The following is a 16,291-nucleotide window of genomic DNA, read 5'->3' as shown; positions in this document are numbered from 1 at the left end:
TAAGTAGAAAATTTTAATTAATTTATAAATAATAAAATAAATAAATTAAAATAAATATAACGTGTTATGTATGGAAATAATAAATAGCAAAATACATCAGAAAATATGAACCGTTTTGAATTAAAATGAGTAGGGATCCCGTGTTTTGTAAGTATACCGTATAATCCATAGGAGGTTGACGTGGTGCTTATCTATTGGGGGGTGGGATTGTTTTGTTTACACAGCGTCCGGCGTGAATATTACTTATTGAGCTTTGTTACATATAACCACAGCCACGCACTAATATGTGACTCTGCTTATACCATACCATGTAAAGCACCAGAGAAACTTCTCTGCACGTCCGATTACTATGCTCCGATAAACAATCCTGACGCTCCAGCGCTCCATGATACCCGCACACCGTTTGAGTTACCCCCGGAAGACTTCACCTCTGGCGAAGACGCCATTCCCAAGAACCGGTGACTCTTCATCCCCCACTCTTAAAATGCTGCCCGAACAGCCAGCCACCCTAGTCCTCCGCCGCTTTCTTTTCTTGGTCGCCGTCTCCCTCTCCTGCGTAATTCTCTTCCGAGCTTCTGACTTCATCCGCTTCCTCCCTCGCTTACAATCTTCCACCTCCGGTTCCTCCTCTATTTTTCCATTCAACTTCTCCTCTGCCTTCGACGATTCCCCTCCGGTTAGTTTAGTTTCCTGTTATCTTTAATTAAGCAATTAATTGATGCATTGTTAGGTAAGCAGTTTACCGTAAGTAATTAATTGATGAACTGTTGAGTGCATGCTTGGCATTGAGGCTGCACACGTTATATTTTTCTATAGAAGACTTAATTGAGTCGTTTGCCCTTTTATTTTGCAACTAAGGTAGACTGGTGACGGATATAGGCTTGAAAAGATTTTGAAGGATGCTGCCATGGAAGACAGGACTGTTATTGTAACAGCTATAAATGAAGCGTGGGCAGCTCCAAATTCGGTGATTGATCTCTTTCTAGAGAGCTTTAAAATTGGATATCATACCCATGGACTTTTGAACCATTTGGTGATTATTGCCTTGGATCAAAAGGCATTTGCTCGTTGTCTCGTGATACATACACACTGCTTTTCTCTTGTCAGCGATGGAGTCGATTTTCGTCATGAGGCGTACTTTATGACCCCCGATTACTTGAAGATGATGTGGAAAAGGATTAATTTCCTGCGCTCTGTTCTTGAGATGGGGTACAATTTTGTTTTCACGGTAATCTCCTCTTCCTCTTCTTTTGCATACAAGTACACCCCTCAAGCTGATAACTTATTTCATGAACTAGTCAAACTTCATTGTGTCTTTAGCTTTTATTCCACTTCTAATTGTTTCCCTCTGATGAAACTAGCTTTCCTGGCTTGTAAGTAATTCACTCGTAGGCAAACTGAGTGTACATCCTCATCACTTTCACATATACAGTCGGTGGACATATGAGAGAGGGAGAGAGAGAGAGAGAGAGAGAGAGATAGAGAGAGAGGAAAAAAACATTTTAGGTGAACTGGATAAGGAGCCCCAAATATAAAAAACCCTTTGGCTTTAGGTATTGAATAGCTGGTGAGATGAGTAAGCCTGGTTTGGTTCTATAGATGAGATGAGATTATTACAACTTTCTCAAACTTTCACACAAAATATAATAAAAAATTCAACTTTTTCAAATCTCAAAACAAAAATAATATTAAAAAATAATATTTTATTTAACTTTCAATTTTTATCTTATCTCATTTCATCTCATCTCATCTATATAACCAAATCTATGTGTTTGGTCTGATCAGGAAAGTTCCAGGTTTAGATTGCCAAGCATTGGAGAGTACACTACATCAATGCTCTGGTTTATGGGATTAGATGTATTATGGTAGTGTCTACTTTTACTGCAGAAGTTCTTGGGCCAAATAAGAAGAAAGCTGGCTGTGTTTGATGAATGGGTATGCTTCAAGTCTTGCAACTGACAAAGCAGAGTCCGTGGAGTAAAGCAACACCTGAATGTTTGATAGGAAAGCAGATGGGATTATGTGAGGGATTTTTGGAATTGCAAAAGTCTCTGAGAATTTAAAGTTGATCTCTGAATTGAACATAACACCCCAATCCAACATTGGAAAAGGGAATAATTCTTATAGTCCATAGAGTAAGTTATAAAGTTAGGTTGAGTGCTTGGTCCTATATTGGCTTCAGCACATTCTTCTTTGGATAAACTATTCTCAAAAACTATGAATGAAAAGAAAAGAATATGTACATAAAACTTTTTCTATTGAAATTATAGAAAAAAGTAATGCTGATACAGTCATGAATTATGTAAACGCCGCACACTCATTTTGAAAAAGTGTGGGTTCCACCATTAAAAAAATTAATTTTTTCATGTGCATATCATATTTATTCACTTTTTTCACAGGAATGCGTGGCACTTATGCTATGACTACAAATATCATTCTCTCTCTCTCTCTCTCTCTCTCTCTCTCTCTCTCTCTCTCTCTATAACTAAAGTCAGAATCTGTCAAACTTTTCACCCAAGCTTGAGGTCTGCAACAGGGGCAGAAGTTGAAACAGCTCGGAAAGCATTGTAGAAACACATTCTTTCGCATAGTGTATAAATTACAAAACTGATTTGACTATTGGTGACAAACTGAGAAGAACTGCAGATTACAAATACTTTAAAAGATTTTCTTTTTGGTATCTGCTTCAAGTCAATAATAGCATGCACAAACTTCTAAGCTATTCCATTTAAGGAAAACATTGCAATCTGTTAGGTGGTATTGTAGTGTTTATTGCTTAAGAACGTTTCATTTTTATCAGCTATAGTCTGCAGGATGCTTATTTTCTGTAACCACTGTCATGTTTCTTATCTGATTGCAATCAGTCTTTTGAAGAACTTTCCTTGATATTCAATGGCTTTTTGGTCGCTTTTTCCTCCAGGATGCTGATGTCATGTGGTTCAGAGACCCATTTCCTCAGTTTTATTTGGATGCGGATTTCCAAATAGCCTGTGATTCTTTTTTAGGGAGCGCTGATGATGTACATAACAGACCCAACGGAGGCTTTAACTATGTAAAATCAAATAATCGATCAATAGAGTTCTACAAATTCTGGTACTCTTCGCATGAAACTTTTCCTGGATACCATGATCAGGATGTCCTCAATATCATCAAGTCTCATCCCTTCATCCTAGATATTGGACTAAAGATGAAATTCTTGGACACTGCATATTTTGGTGGGCTTTGTGAACCTAGCAAAGATTTGAATGAAGTTTGTACAATGCACGCAAATTGTTGTTATGGCCTAGACAGCAAGCTCCATGATCTAAGGATTATGCTCCAGGATTGGAAGCAATTTATGTCTTTGCCACAAAGTTTGAAGAGATTGTCAAATTTTTCCTGGAGGGTTCCTCAGAATTGCAGGTGCAATGAACATTTCTTCCTTGCCGTGGTGATTTCATTGTAAAATCAGTGCTAAACACATTATGCTTATTTAGTTAATGAATCTTTATTTCTGTAGTGGTTCTTATTTTGTGCTACTTTTATTTCAGTCTCGGTTCTCTCCATCATTATGATTCCCCGACGAAGGACATTGAAGAAGGAGGGCAGGATTGACTTGAATTGTATACATGTTGCATTATAGATTTGCCTTGCATGTGAATTTTTGGACATGTTGGGTCTGAATGTATCTCAGCGGTGTTCACATGTATGAATTGAGGGGATGCCGATGTAACTTGCATCATTGTCGAACAATGACATTGTACCGCCACCACGTAATGGAAGGATGTAGTTCCATTACCTTCAGTTGTCACAACGCCAATAGATTAAGACTGAGTTGAATTGAATTGTGAATAGTAATATTTTGTAGATCGAGATGAGTTAAACTTTTTTAGGTTAAAATGGATTTAATTTTTTAAGTTAAAATGTATAAAATGAGTTAAAATGAATTTAACTTTATTATGGAAAGTTAAAAAAGTAATAGTTCATATCTATGATTAGTTTAAGATAAGTTGAATTTAGTTCAACAATTAAGCACAACCTTAGTCTTTTGATATTTCTGGTACAACACTTTCCCTCTTTAGCCTTTTTGGCATTTCTCTTCACACAACTCCTCTCTTTAGTTGCAGCCCTTTCCTCAATTCCTCTTATTGGAGTTTGTAGAGATAAATAGGAAAATGTGGATGGAAATAAAACATAAAATAGAGAATTATAGTTTGTGTCCAATAATAATAATAATAATATAAAATACAATCATTCAATATTATTAAAAAAAAATCCTTTCATTGAGCATCTAATATTTTTAAAAAAAAAATTCACATGAATAACAATAAATTATTCAGAGCTCATTTCATACGCATATCTCTCTTTCATTCAATCATGAGTATTTTTTATGTTTGTATTGGGTTGTGATAGTTTCAACAAAGGAACCAGTTAAATGGATTTATTTTGAGATTGATTATTATTATCATTATTAAGTTACCAAAATAAGGTTACAAGGGCAACGACATAAACGATGAATTGATCAATATTGCAAGTACCCTTAAGGGCGATGACTCATTGGCTTTTGGATTATTTTTATATGGCTTGACATACTATATTTTGTATTTAAATCAAAATATGAATTCATCTTCAATTATGAATATAAGTCGTATAATAATTTGTCTTAATTAGAATCTTAAAAAAAAAAAATACTGCATTCATTAATAATGGATATTATAACTTTGACCTGAAACATACATTACAAACCAACTACAGCATTAATAGCTTCCCACTATACAACTATGACTGACATGGTCTAGTCTATGCTGCAAACCTTTACAGACCACCGTCTGAGAGATATCACAACTTTGTCTAAAACAAAGTTAACAAAACCCCATACTCTGTCTAAGACGAAGTAGAGAATACACTCTATGGACAAAAGTCCAAGAGACGATGTGTGTTTTTTTTAAAACAAAAGACATAATAGAAATTAAATATATATGGAAAAAATGAATTACATATTTAAAAAATATAGATCCGCATTTTCAACCTTAGATAAAAACAATTACAAGCAAAGTGATTGTGATGGCGCGTGAGAGCCACGCGCCACTTGGGAGTATGGCAGTCAGTCGGGTTTGAAGTAACTTGTGGCCTCGGACCTAGAAAAGCCACGTATGGTGGCAGAAGAGCACCTTTAACAATGGCGTGTGGATTTCACATGCCTACTTTGGACAGTGCATGTGGCTCACGTGTAGCTCCGTTCGGCGAAATTCTTCACCCATCAAAAGGATCGGCACCTTGGGAAACATTCAGTAGGGTGCATGGTGGTCATCGGATGCCAGAGAGCAACAGATCGGAGGGAGGAGGGATGAAAGAGGGAGGAGAAGGGTTAAGTGCTATGGTTCACAATTATGAAAGATAGGGGCTATAAAAAGAGTTTTTGTAAGTAAAAGTAGAATTAGTATCAATCATCTACTATTTGAAGATGATTGTATACTTTTTTGCAAATCAAATATGCAATAGTGGAGATTTTTGAAACAAATTCTAGATATGTATGAACATGCTTCTGGGCAGAAGTTGAATATGCCAAAACACTTCTATTTATTGCAATACTAATACAAGTCCAGCTATTAGGGATGAATTAGTATAAGACATTGGGGTAAGGGTACGTGGAGATGCTAAAAAATACCTGTGATTATCAACAATAGTTGGTAAGTCTAAATATAAGACTTTTAGAGAGATTAAAGAGAGAGTATTGGATAGGATTAACAGTTGGAATGTAACACCCCATTTCCTAGGGTTAGGAGTGTCATGTAATTTTCATAAAATATAATCCAACAAGAGATCTAATATTAAATTAAATCAGAATAAATAAATAATTAAAGCCTAGATCCAAATCCAACTGCTCCATCTAAGCCTAGCTCCTTGGCTCGCCAGTACGTACTGATCATCCTCACTTAGGTGGTTGAAAATATGAAATAAAACTAAATTGAGTCGAATACTTCATAAGAAACCCATCACAACGTAAACATAATAAACGTAGAATTTTTAATAAAACATTTCATGCTGAGAATTTAAATCATGATTGTTCATGCTGATGCTTATGTTATGCATGCTGATTTATTTAAATTAACTGACTGTTCTTGCATATTTAATTGATCTAACTGGCCAACACACTTAACTCCATGTGTGAGGTTGTGCACCAGCCCCACATCCTGCGGCCATAACGGGAGCTATTGATAATATTATGGTATATTATGGTGGACCAAGCTTGAGTCCATAGCTTGCACATCCACCCTAAAATTTCATTGATACCATACAACTGAATGACAATCTAATTAAACTGTCTTGATCTTATCTTACATTTGAACTTAAGATAGTTTACGTGTCTTATGCGACGTGAGATGCGTGACATAATACATACATAATTATAGTTTCTGAATCTGAACATGATGCGGAATGACATTATCGTATGCTATGCTAAATGACATGTTTGCACAATTATGACATGCAAGATACATAAACATTGGCTTTCAAGAATTAGCTTTAATAATACTTTATCTAAGCTGACATGTGATGATCCTAATTCTTGATCAAATTACTTACCTTGATGTGCTGCTTCCTGAATTTCACTTTGTAGCTCGTCACCAATATGAAGTATTAAACGTCATTAAATCTGCTTAAGAAAACATGTCCTAATATTCTACTTAATTAAATTTACATTGTAGAAAATAATCAAATAATATTCTGTTTAATATAAAATCCAAAAATGTTTAGAATCTTAAATTATTTTAATATTAGTAACATATTTCCCCTTTCAAGTTATAATTTAGTAGGAAGTTATATTCTATATAAATTAAACCGTGAAGCTGATTTCATAAAAATAGACTTGATCATATTTATAGCGTAAAAATATAAATAATTTGATTTACTATAATAATTTGATTGTAACCATTATACTTAATAATATAATTAAAATCCCATAAATACTTAATAATAAATTCTTAAAGTGCATATAGATACGTTTAAATAGATTTAGGGGAGAGAAGCTCCTCCCTCTCTCTAGAAGAAAAAAAGGAGTAAACCGTCCGCCGGGGGGGGGGGGGGGGGGGTTGAAGCCGAAGCTCCCCCCTCCCTCCAATCCCTCCAATCACTTTGTTGGTTTTTTCTGCTAGTTTCCGTTCATCAATAAGCGTCGGTTGGCGGTGATCATGGTGGCCTGAAAGTTCTCACTACATGGTCAAGGACGTTAGAGCCGTCTACCTTTTTTCTCATTCGGACGTGATGAAGGCAGTTTATACGATGAAGCTCCTGGGCTTTGACGTCGTAGGGATACTGGAGCCTTCTACCATTGTTACTTCACTCGGACGTGATGAAGATGTCTTTACACGATGGAGTGGAGGGCTTGGACGTTGTTGTTTGGCTGTGAATGCGTTTCGTTTTCAAAGAGGGACCATCATGGAAATCCACTTAGCTGGGCGTGGTGGTGAAGGGGAGGGTCTCAGTGCGAGTAGAGCCAAGGTTTTATGTGCTCAGCAGCTACAGTATGCATGTCGATTTAGGGTGTTTCCCGCGGGGTTTAGTGGCTCTGTTTTATCCATGGAAAACAGAGATGGTTTTCGGGAGGCTCGCTGGATTGCATGGGAGTTTTCAAGGAGCTTTCTGAGGTAAAGCCAGGCGGTACTCATGGAGGAGATCCTCGTGGAAGGTGGTCGGAATGGGGGGTGACGCAGCTGGTTTTCATTTTGCTGTTTTCAGTGTTTCTTTGTTTAGTTTTCTGTTTCTGAGTTCATTTTTAGGCCTTGTTTCTTTTGTATTTGTTTCTTTGTATTAGTTAGTACTGTATTTGCTTTTATTTCATAGTATGGAAAATAAGGCCCTCGACAGCAGTGGGTAGGAGGGAAGAGTGCCATCCACCGCGGCGTCCAGGATGGCCTAGCTTGCTGTAGCAGTGTTTTTAGCGGGAGGTGAAAACGTGGTGGGTGCTGCTCAGATGCTTGCTGTTAGTAGCTGCTCAAAGCAGAGCTGCTCAGAAGCTTGCGATACGATGCTTGTTGTACGTAGTTGCTCAGAAGTTTGTTATGAGTAGCTGCTGTACGTAGCTGCGCAAACGGTTGACAGTGGGGCAAAACGTGTTTTGCTCAGAGTATGCGAAGGTGCGCTGTCGGGGCATACGGGTGTCATGTGTTGTTAGTGCCGTAGTCGTACGTACAGTGTAGTGGATGGAATATTGAAAAATTTCTCAGAGTATGCTGTAGTCGTACTTATGTGTCGTACAACACATGGTGGGTGCTTGCTGTTATGGGGGCCATTAGTGTTTTTACCCGAGTGAGGTAATGAGCTGCTTGATCGGACATAATCCGGGGTAAGAGTTGATCGAGAGTGGCGGGCGATGTTATGGCTGGTGATCGTATGATCGGTCTCTATAGTAGCGGCTGTTTGTCCATGCGTGAGCTGGGTGCTCGTGTCGTTCTGGGCTCGTGCAGCTGATGCCTGCGGTAGGTGTCCTGTCGGGGTTCAGGCCGGTGCTTGGGGTTTTGTTTTATGTGTTGTTTTACATTGTAGTTTACTTTTTAGTTATTAATATCGTAGAATTAGGCTATTGGACTTGGTGTCCATAGTAACAGCGTGCTGTACTCCATCTCCCTGGGAGGATGGAGGGGGTCTTTCCTCTCTGTTAATACAGAGCGCTATCTTCTCTCGCTCAGGAGAGATTCAGAAGTTAAGACAATGTCCGCTACTATATGTGCGGGGATGCTTCAGAGCAGATACGTAGGTTGGCTTATAGTCTGGTTTTCCTGTATTGATAAGTCACACTTGTAACTTCGGTTTATTGATGAATTCAACGATCTATTTTCAAAAAAAAAAAAAAATGGATTTAAAAGAATAATACTATTCACTATTTCAATTCTCATCATTTTATAAAGTTGATGATTTGAATCTATTATCTAATGGCAAATTATGAAAGAATGATTAAAAAAAATGATGAATAAATTTTTTTTTTATTTAAAAACTTCAACATATTTTACGAATAAGTGCTGCAGGACAGTGGAATAAATGGGAATTTTGTGGCATCTTGTTGAAAGTCTGATGCGTCATTATGTGTAATTCTAGTAATACACAAAGGAAAGTTTGAAGATGCTTTTGTCGAAAGGCTACGTGCCAAAAGACATTGATAGTTTGACACTTGAAAGATAAGAAGGAAGGGCCGTAATGTAATTGTACAAAAAAGACTCTCCAAAAGCTTCATGATGGAGCTACACGGCAAGGATTTGGAGGTCATTCTTTTGGAAATATCTTTGATAATTTGAACATGCTTTCTGAAAGAGTATGCAATAATATTCATAAAAAACTGACATGCTTTGAGCTTTAGGTAAATTTAAATTTTAACAAAAAAAAAAGAAAAAACAATACTTCAACATGATTCAAGCTGAATGGAAAGGAACTTTGAAGTGGCATATTCTGTAAACAAAATATTACTAACAAGAATGAAAGTATCCAACGGATCTCGATTAATCTGAATGACTAAAGTCCAGGCTTTTATATAAAGATAGAAAAAGACTAAACTGCCCTTGAGCAGATATAAAGACTAAAATGCCCTAAGTAAAACTATACAACCTAAATAAGTACTATACAACCTAAATATAAGCTATACAATATAAAAATACAAATTTATAATGTAATACCCCCCTTCAAGATGGAGAGTAAATAGAATGAACTCCCATCTTGAAAATCAGCAACTGAAACTAGTGAGAGCCCAAAGGCTTGGTTAAAACATCAGCAAGTTGATGTTGAGATGCAAGGTGAAAAGTTTTGATGATCCCAGCTTGTAGTTTGTCTCGAATGAAGTGGCAGTCAAGTTCAATATGCTTCGTCCGTTTATGAAAAAAGGATTAGCAGCAATGTGAAGCGCAGCTTGGCTGTCACAAAAAAAATGAGCACTATTAGTATGAGGAATATGAAAATCAGATAGAAGAGATAAAAGCCAAACTATTTTGCAGGTAGTGGATGCCATGGCCCGATATTCAGCTTCAACAGAGGAGCGAAAAACAGTCTGTTGTTTCTTAGTTTCCAAGAAACTAGAGAGTCACCAAGAAAAACACAAAAACCAGTTGTTGATCTTCTGCTATCGGGACAAGAAGCCCAGTCTGAATCTGCAAAAGCCTTGAGAGTTAGAGAATTATTAGCTGGAAAAAAATGACCAAGACCAGGAGCATTTTTTACATATTGTAAAATCCTGTAAGCTGCCTGCAGATGAGGGAGTCTAGGGTGAGCCATAAACTGACTAAGCCTCTGAACAGAATAAGACAAATCTGGTCTAGTAAGAGTAAGGTAGAGAAGTCTACCAATCAATCTTCGAAAAACTGTAGGATCAAGCAACAAGGCACCATCATTGTGACTAAGTTTTAAAATTTTCTCCATAGGAAAAGAAACTGGTTTGCAAGCTAAAAAACCAGCATCTTGTAAGATTTCAAGAGCATATTTTCGTTGATTCAGGGAAATACCACTGGATAATCAAGACACCTCTAAGCCTAGAAAATACTTGAGGGGCCCAAGATCCTTCAGCTTAAATTTTGCATCAAGTAAATTTTTCAAGGAATTAACAGATTCCATATCATTACTGGTTATCAGAATGTCATCAACATAAACCAATAGATCAATAAAAGAGGGACCAGCAGACTGAATAAACAAAGAATAATCAGATCGAGATTGCACAAAACCCAACCCAAGAAGAGTGGTAGAGAACTTAGAAAACCATTGCCGAGAGGCCTGTTTAAGACCATAAAGGGACTTATTTAATTTGCACACGTGGGACACCCCTTTAATATGAAAACCAAGGGTAAGTTTCATGTAAACCTCTTCTGAAAGATCACCATGTAAAAAAGCGTTATTGACATCAAGTTGAATAAAATGCCAATTTTTTACAGCAGCAACAACCAACAAGGTTCTTACAGTAGTCATTTTAGCAACGGGAGAGAAGGTTTCAGAATAGTCTAAACCTTCTGTTTGGGAATAACCTTTAGCAACCAGCCTTGCTTTATACCTTTCCACAGAACCATCAGCACGATACTTGATTTTATAAACCCATCTACAACCAATAGGTTGTTTACCAGGAGGCAAAGGGACAACAGTCCAGGTATTGTTGAGTTCTAAAGCAGCAATCTCAGCAGTCATAGCATCTCTCCAATGGGAGTGCTGGACTGCTTGGTGGTAGAACTCAGGTTCAATGTCAGTAGAGATAGCAAAAACAAAAGACTTATGACTAGAGGATAAACGATCATAAGAAACAAAGTTAGAAATGTCATATTTAATGGAAGAGGAAGGAAGATTGGTGTGAGGAACTGACTGAGAGTGTACACTGGAGGAATTACAATAATAGTCTTGCAAATAACTCCTCGAATTCGACTAGATCTTCTAGGAGAGGAGGGTAAAATAGGGTTGGGAGGTTGAGAGGGTGAAGGATTAGAGTTTTCAGGAATAGGAGGGGAAGAAGCATCACTAGAGGAAGGGGGAGGTACGGGAAACATATCAAAAGTGGAAGATTGAGAAGGAATAGGAAGAGGAAGAGAGAAAGATGGAGAAGGCAAGTCAGTAGGAGAAGACTGAAAAGGAAAAGTAGATTCATGAAAAATCACATGACGAGAAACAAAAGAGTGATTAGACTTAAGATCATACAATTTGTAACCCTTGATGCCAAAAAGGTAACCATGAAAAACACAGAGCCTAGCTCTCGGGTCAAACTTGGTTCGGGCCCTTTGTAAAGTGGAGGCAAAACATAACCAACCAAAAGTCCTCAAATGGTCATAGGAAGGGGCATTGTTAAACGAAAGTTCAACAGGAGATTTATTGTGAGTAATAGGAGAAGGTAATCTGTTAATGAGGTAGGTGGCTGTTAAAACAGCATCACCCCAAAATTTAAGAGGCAAATGGGATTGGAACAAAAGGGCCCGAGCAACATTAAGAATATGTTGATGTTTCCTTTCCACAACAGAGTTTTGTTGAGGAGTCTCAACACAACTATGTTGGTGGAGAACTCCCTTAGAAAGAAGATAGGAGGATAAAAAAATTCAGTGCCATGATCAGTACGAATTTGTTTTACCTTAGTACCAAACTGAGTTTTAATCATTTTGAAAAAAGCTAAATGAGAAAAGAAACTTCAGATTTATGTTTAAAAAAATAAACCCAAGTAGCCCGAGTACAATCATCAACAATAGTTAAGAAAAATTTATAGCCTTCAACAGTAGGGACTGAAAAAGGGCCCCAAACATCACAATGTATAAGAGCAAAAGGTAAAGGAGAAAGAGTATTATGATTGGGAAAAGGTAATTTTCTTTGTTTAGCTAATGGGCAAACAAGACAAGGATCATCAGACATAGTCAAATTAGGCACAAGTTTATATAAAAAGGCCATACGAGAGGGAGATGGATGTCCCAAACGACTATGCCAAAGGTGAAACAATGAGCATTTGGAAGAAAGAAAACATGCAGAAGGTACCAATGTAGTATTCTTATTACAATGTGTATAGGAAAAAGATAAAGGTAATTGAGGGAAAAAAGAAGTCACTGGGTGTTGCAAAAGATAGAGTCCTCTGTGTTGTCTACCCACTCCAATCAGCCTCAAGGTGATCAGGTCCTGAAGAAGACAAAAGTCAGAGGAAAAAAGGCAACAAATGTGAGATTGGGTGAGTTTACTAACTGAAATCAAATGAAAATGAAAAGTTGGCACACAAAGAACATCTTGAAGTATAAGATGTTCAGTAAGAGTAATAGTGCCAATATGTGTAACAGTAACATGTTGTCCATTAGGTAGTTTGACAGATTTATCATGAACTGGATGAAATGAAGTAAAAAGACTAGTAGAGGGGACCATATGGTCAATAGCCCCTGTATCAAGTATCCAACTAGAAATAGAATTATTAGAAAAAACATTACCAGAAAAATGAAAAGCAGAAGGTGGAGAGGAGACAATACCAGATAAGGAATGAGGAGAAGCAACAGTATTGACCACATGGCTTGAATCAGCAGGCTTAGGCTGAGGATTAAAGGGGAGCATAGACAGTAAATGCTTATATTGTGCCTCAGTCAAGGAGAAGGGTGAGGCTGTTGGAGAGGTATCACTGAGAGTGACAGTATTGGCCAGGGCCTGCTGTCGTGGCCTTGGCTTGTATCCCGGAGGAAATCCATAGAGTTTATAACATTTGTCAATAACTGTAACGCCCGTCCTTGTGGTGGGTCCTTTTTCATATCGATTTTGATAAAAACCGACGGGAATTACGATTCCTTTTCAATCTCTTTTCCATACATACCAGGATACAAAAGACTCCATGTTATAAATAAAATCTCATTCTTTTCTTGATTAAAACTTTCAGCGGAAAACATTACATTACATAATTAAAGCTTTTAATGTGAAACATCTTGCCTAGGCCTTCGTGCTCTTCCCCTTGGGCTGTGCCTATTCTGACCTGTCATGCTCATCTTATGCCTGGGAGGGCACACATAAAAAATTAAAATGAGTCGATGACTCGTAAGCATTACTTCATACAGTCAAAAAATAATAACATAGTTTTTCAGTCATGCAGTTATCATTCCATACATACATATCTTACGTAGCATGCATGTCTTTCTTTTCGTTTGAAAACGTTTCGAGGTGGGGTTTTTTATTTAAAACATGATTTCTTCTTTAAAACAGATCCCCACGCATCGATGCCTTCGTTACTTAAAGAATCTTTTCATGCATTTATATTTCTACGTATATTCATGCATACATACATTCATTAAATCATCTTTTCTTACTTACGTACATTCATGCATTCGGTTCATTCATTCATACATACATACATGCATCCATTCTTAACATACATTCGTTCATTCTTATCACTTTCATGTGGCCGTTGCACACTGTTACGCCCCGTGCGCTGGGGTTAGCGGTCTTTTGGACCTGATTCCGCCCGTGGCCGCGGGTTGGGAATCCATTCAGTCAGGGTGCAGCACTGGGTGCACTACCAGTGCTACTTACCCGGCATTGCAATCTGCCCATTTCTTTGATATCATTTCCAGTCCAGTCCATGTGGCCATTACGTATTTTCATACATCATACATTCATTCCGTTCATTTCTTTACAGTCCTTTCCTTTTCATTCGTATCATTTGAAGCATAATTTTCTTTACTTTTCCTAAAAGTTGCTTTAAGAGAAGTTTCTTTAAGAGGAAAACTGATTTTCTTTCTTTTCCATTAAAGTTGTTTTAGAAAGAATTATTTTATTTTAGAAAAGATAGTTTTCTTTCTTTATAAAACCTTACAGTCCTTAACAGTTCTAACGTCTTTTAAAGCTTCATTTCGTTTCCTTTCATAAATATACATACAATACGTACTACTTATAGCATCCATTCACATGCATACACGTACATACTTTGGGTGCATGAAAAGGGGCTGCCAAGGAAGGCCGTTACGTACTTATACTTGAAAACTTACGTTTTATTTTCCTTTTTACAGAAAAGCTTTCGTCTTATTCTTCATTTTTATAGAGAAAACTCTAGAAGAGTATGAACGTAACACTTACCTGGACTTCATGCCATACTCAATTCATGCAGTCCATTCATGTGCGTGTCAGATGGCAACCTACATGCATACACATAACTTTATGTCATCATCTATCTAATGCATAAGTAACTATTCTAGAAAATAGAACTATGCTTTGCTTGAAACATTCTTTATCCATCCCTGGGCTCTTACGTACTATTTACTATGCTAAAACTTTCGGGGTCTTATTCCTTAAAATGAACCTCTGTGATTCACCTTAGGTTAAGACACTAAGATCTCTGTCTCGTTCTTCTATTTACACAATCCAACGCATGATTCTGACATACAGAGCCATGCGTCCCAACCTTAAACTATATACTCTTCACTACTTTCACGTATCCTAGCCCACGCTACATCCTTATTTCCATCCATTCAGGCTACATGAAGTCAGCCAATTCTCTGGCTAAAATACCATGTAACCATGATCAGGACAGATTACTCATTACATATGATAAATCTGTCTGATACACTTGTTTTGCCAGAGACACATGTATCTCATCCCCTTTTATCACCTAAGAGCAACTTATAATTCCAATAAACGCCTGCTTGTATAAACAAGCTCCAAACTCCAATACCAACTTGTTAAGACCCGGTCGATAGGACTTTTCCTACTTCCCGGCTCTTTATAAGTTCATCCCAACACTTAATGGGAGAGGATTGCATCCATAAATGCACCTCTGTCATGTCACGTAATTCGAGATAAATCCCAAGTCACATCACGATACCCATCATGCTTCCGTTGCACGCTCTGATACTTCTCCATCACTTCCTTATACTCTTAGTCACAAGTCAGTCTCAAGGCAATACCCGTTACCTTGGACTACAGGACACATCACTACTGCTTCGGGACACTGTTACACAGTTCCCGCCACTTGACAAGAGGACTGCATCCACAAATGTGCCTCTGTCACATTATGCAGCTCAAGACAGAATCTCGAGTTACAATACGGGGCCCATTGTGCTTTTGTTGCACTCTCTGATACCTTTCACCACTTCCATATACCTTTAGCCATAGTCAACCACAAGGTAAATCTCGTCACCCCGGACTACAGGCTATGTCACCATTGTTTCGGGATACTGTTACACAGTTCCCGACACTAGACCATACACTCCACACTTCTTTGCTACGTCATCCAACCCTTCGTGACATGCCATCCAGTGTATCACGACCTCGTATAGAGTACACTCACGTAAATTCTCTTCCATCTACACTACAACACACATCGCTACGATACACGCCTCACGGTGCATCGCTACGCGACACGGAGTACGCGCCATGCGTACTCCTTTCGTTACAACACTCATCATCACGATGCACATCACACGGTGCATCGCCATACAACACAGAGTGCACTCCACGTGCACTCCCTTCATCCTACGCCACACCTTACTACAACGCATGTCACACGACGTGTCGCTGCACTAAACAGAATACGCTCCACGCGTAATCTCTTCACACATCATGCCATATCACAACTACGGCATCCATCTCATGTCCACACTTGATAGTACAATCCATAATACTACAATTCAAGCCCAACACTTCACAGCTACATTTCGCTTCACAACTACGCAGCGAACTCCACAATTACTAATTACGCAGTCTACAATCCAACCAATCAACTACTTTAAACATAAATAACTAGAGATAGAAGATTATACCATCGACGGACTAACCCGTGCGTCGCTCGCTGCGCGTCACGATTAAGTGTCGGAGGAGCGTACGTGGCGGTAACACCGCGTACGGTGGCTGT

General features: G+C 38.0%; 2 protein-coding genes across 3 annotated transcripts; one reads left to right on the top strand and one right to left on the bottom strand.

Annotated features, from left to right (window-relative positions):
- The first annotated feature begins 275 nt into the window (after positions 1–275).
- On the top strand, positions 276–3,846 carry LOC122308883 (uncharacterized protein At4g15970-like). 2 transcript variants are annotated; one of them, XM_043122159.1, is made up of 5 exons: positions 276–676; positions 863–1,228; positions 1,888–1,935; positions 2,921–3,402; positions 3,531–3,846. In XM_043122159.1, the coding sequence occupies exons 1-5, from the start codon at positions 386–388 to the stop codon at positions 3,592–3,594; spliced, it is 1,251 nt and encodes a 416-aa protein (XP_042978093.1). In that variant the 5' UTR covers positions 276–385; the 3' UTR covers positions 3,595–3,846. The 2 variants fall into 2 exon arrangements, with proteins under 2 accessions (XP_042978093.1, XP_042978094.1); XM_043122160.1 differs by lacking the exon at positions 1,888–1,935 and having other exon boundaries at positions 278–676.
- A 6,102-nt stretch (positions 3,847–9,948) lies between these two features.
- LOC122310140 (uncharacterized mitochondrial protein AtMg00240-like) lies at positions 9,949–10,380 on the bottom strand. The gene has a single exon (XM_043124021.1). The coding sequence runs from the start codon at positions 10,378–10,380 to the stop codon at positions 9,949–9,951; it is 432 nt and encodes a 143-aa protein (XP_042979955.1).
- Positions 10,381–16,291: the final 5,911 nt, after the last annotated feature.

This window comes from Carya illinoinensis, chromosome 5, assembly GCF_018687715.1.
Source record: "Carya illinoinensis cultivar Pawnee chromosome 5, C.illinoinensisPawnee_v1, whole genome shotgun sequence".
In the NCBI taxonomy this organism is placed as follows: domain Eukaryota; kingdom Viridiplantae; phylum Streptophyta; class Magnoliopsida; order Fagales; family Juglandaceae; genus Carya; species Carya illinoinensis.
Note: the sequence above shows the minus strand (reverse complement) of the source record. Positions and strands in the feature narration are given on the sequence as shown.

What these genes read in the sequence shown, in the direction of transcription:
- LOC122308883 (XM_043122159.1), top strand. Translation starts at nt 386, where the DNA reads ATGATACCCGCACACCGTTTGAGTTACCCCCGGAAGACTTCACCTCTG. An exon ending in CCTTCGACGATTCCCCTCCG is followed by an intron (nt 677 to 862) that starts GTTAGTTTAGTT and finishes CAACTAAGGTAG; the next exon opens with ACTGGTGACGGATATAGGCT. An exon ending in AGGGTTCCTCAGAATTGCAG is followed by an intron (nt 3,403 to 3,530) that starts GTGCAATGAACA and finishes CTTTTATTTCAG; the next exon opens with TCTCGGTTCTCTCCATCATT.
- LOC122310140 (XM_043124021.1), bottom strand. Translation starts at nt 10,380, where the DNA reads ATGGAGAAAATTTTAAAACTTAGTCACAATGATGGTGCCTTGTTGCTT.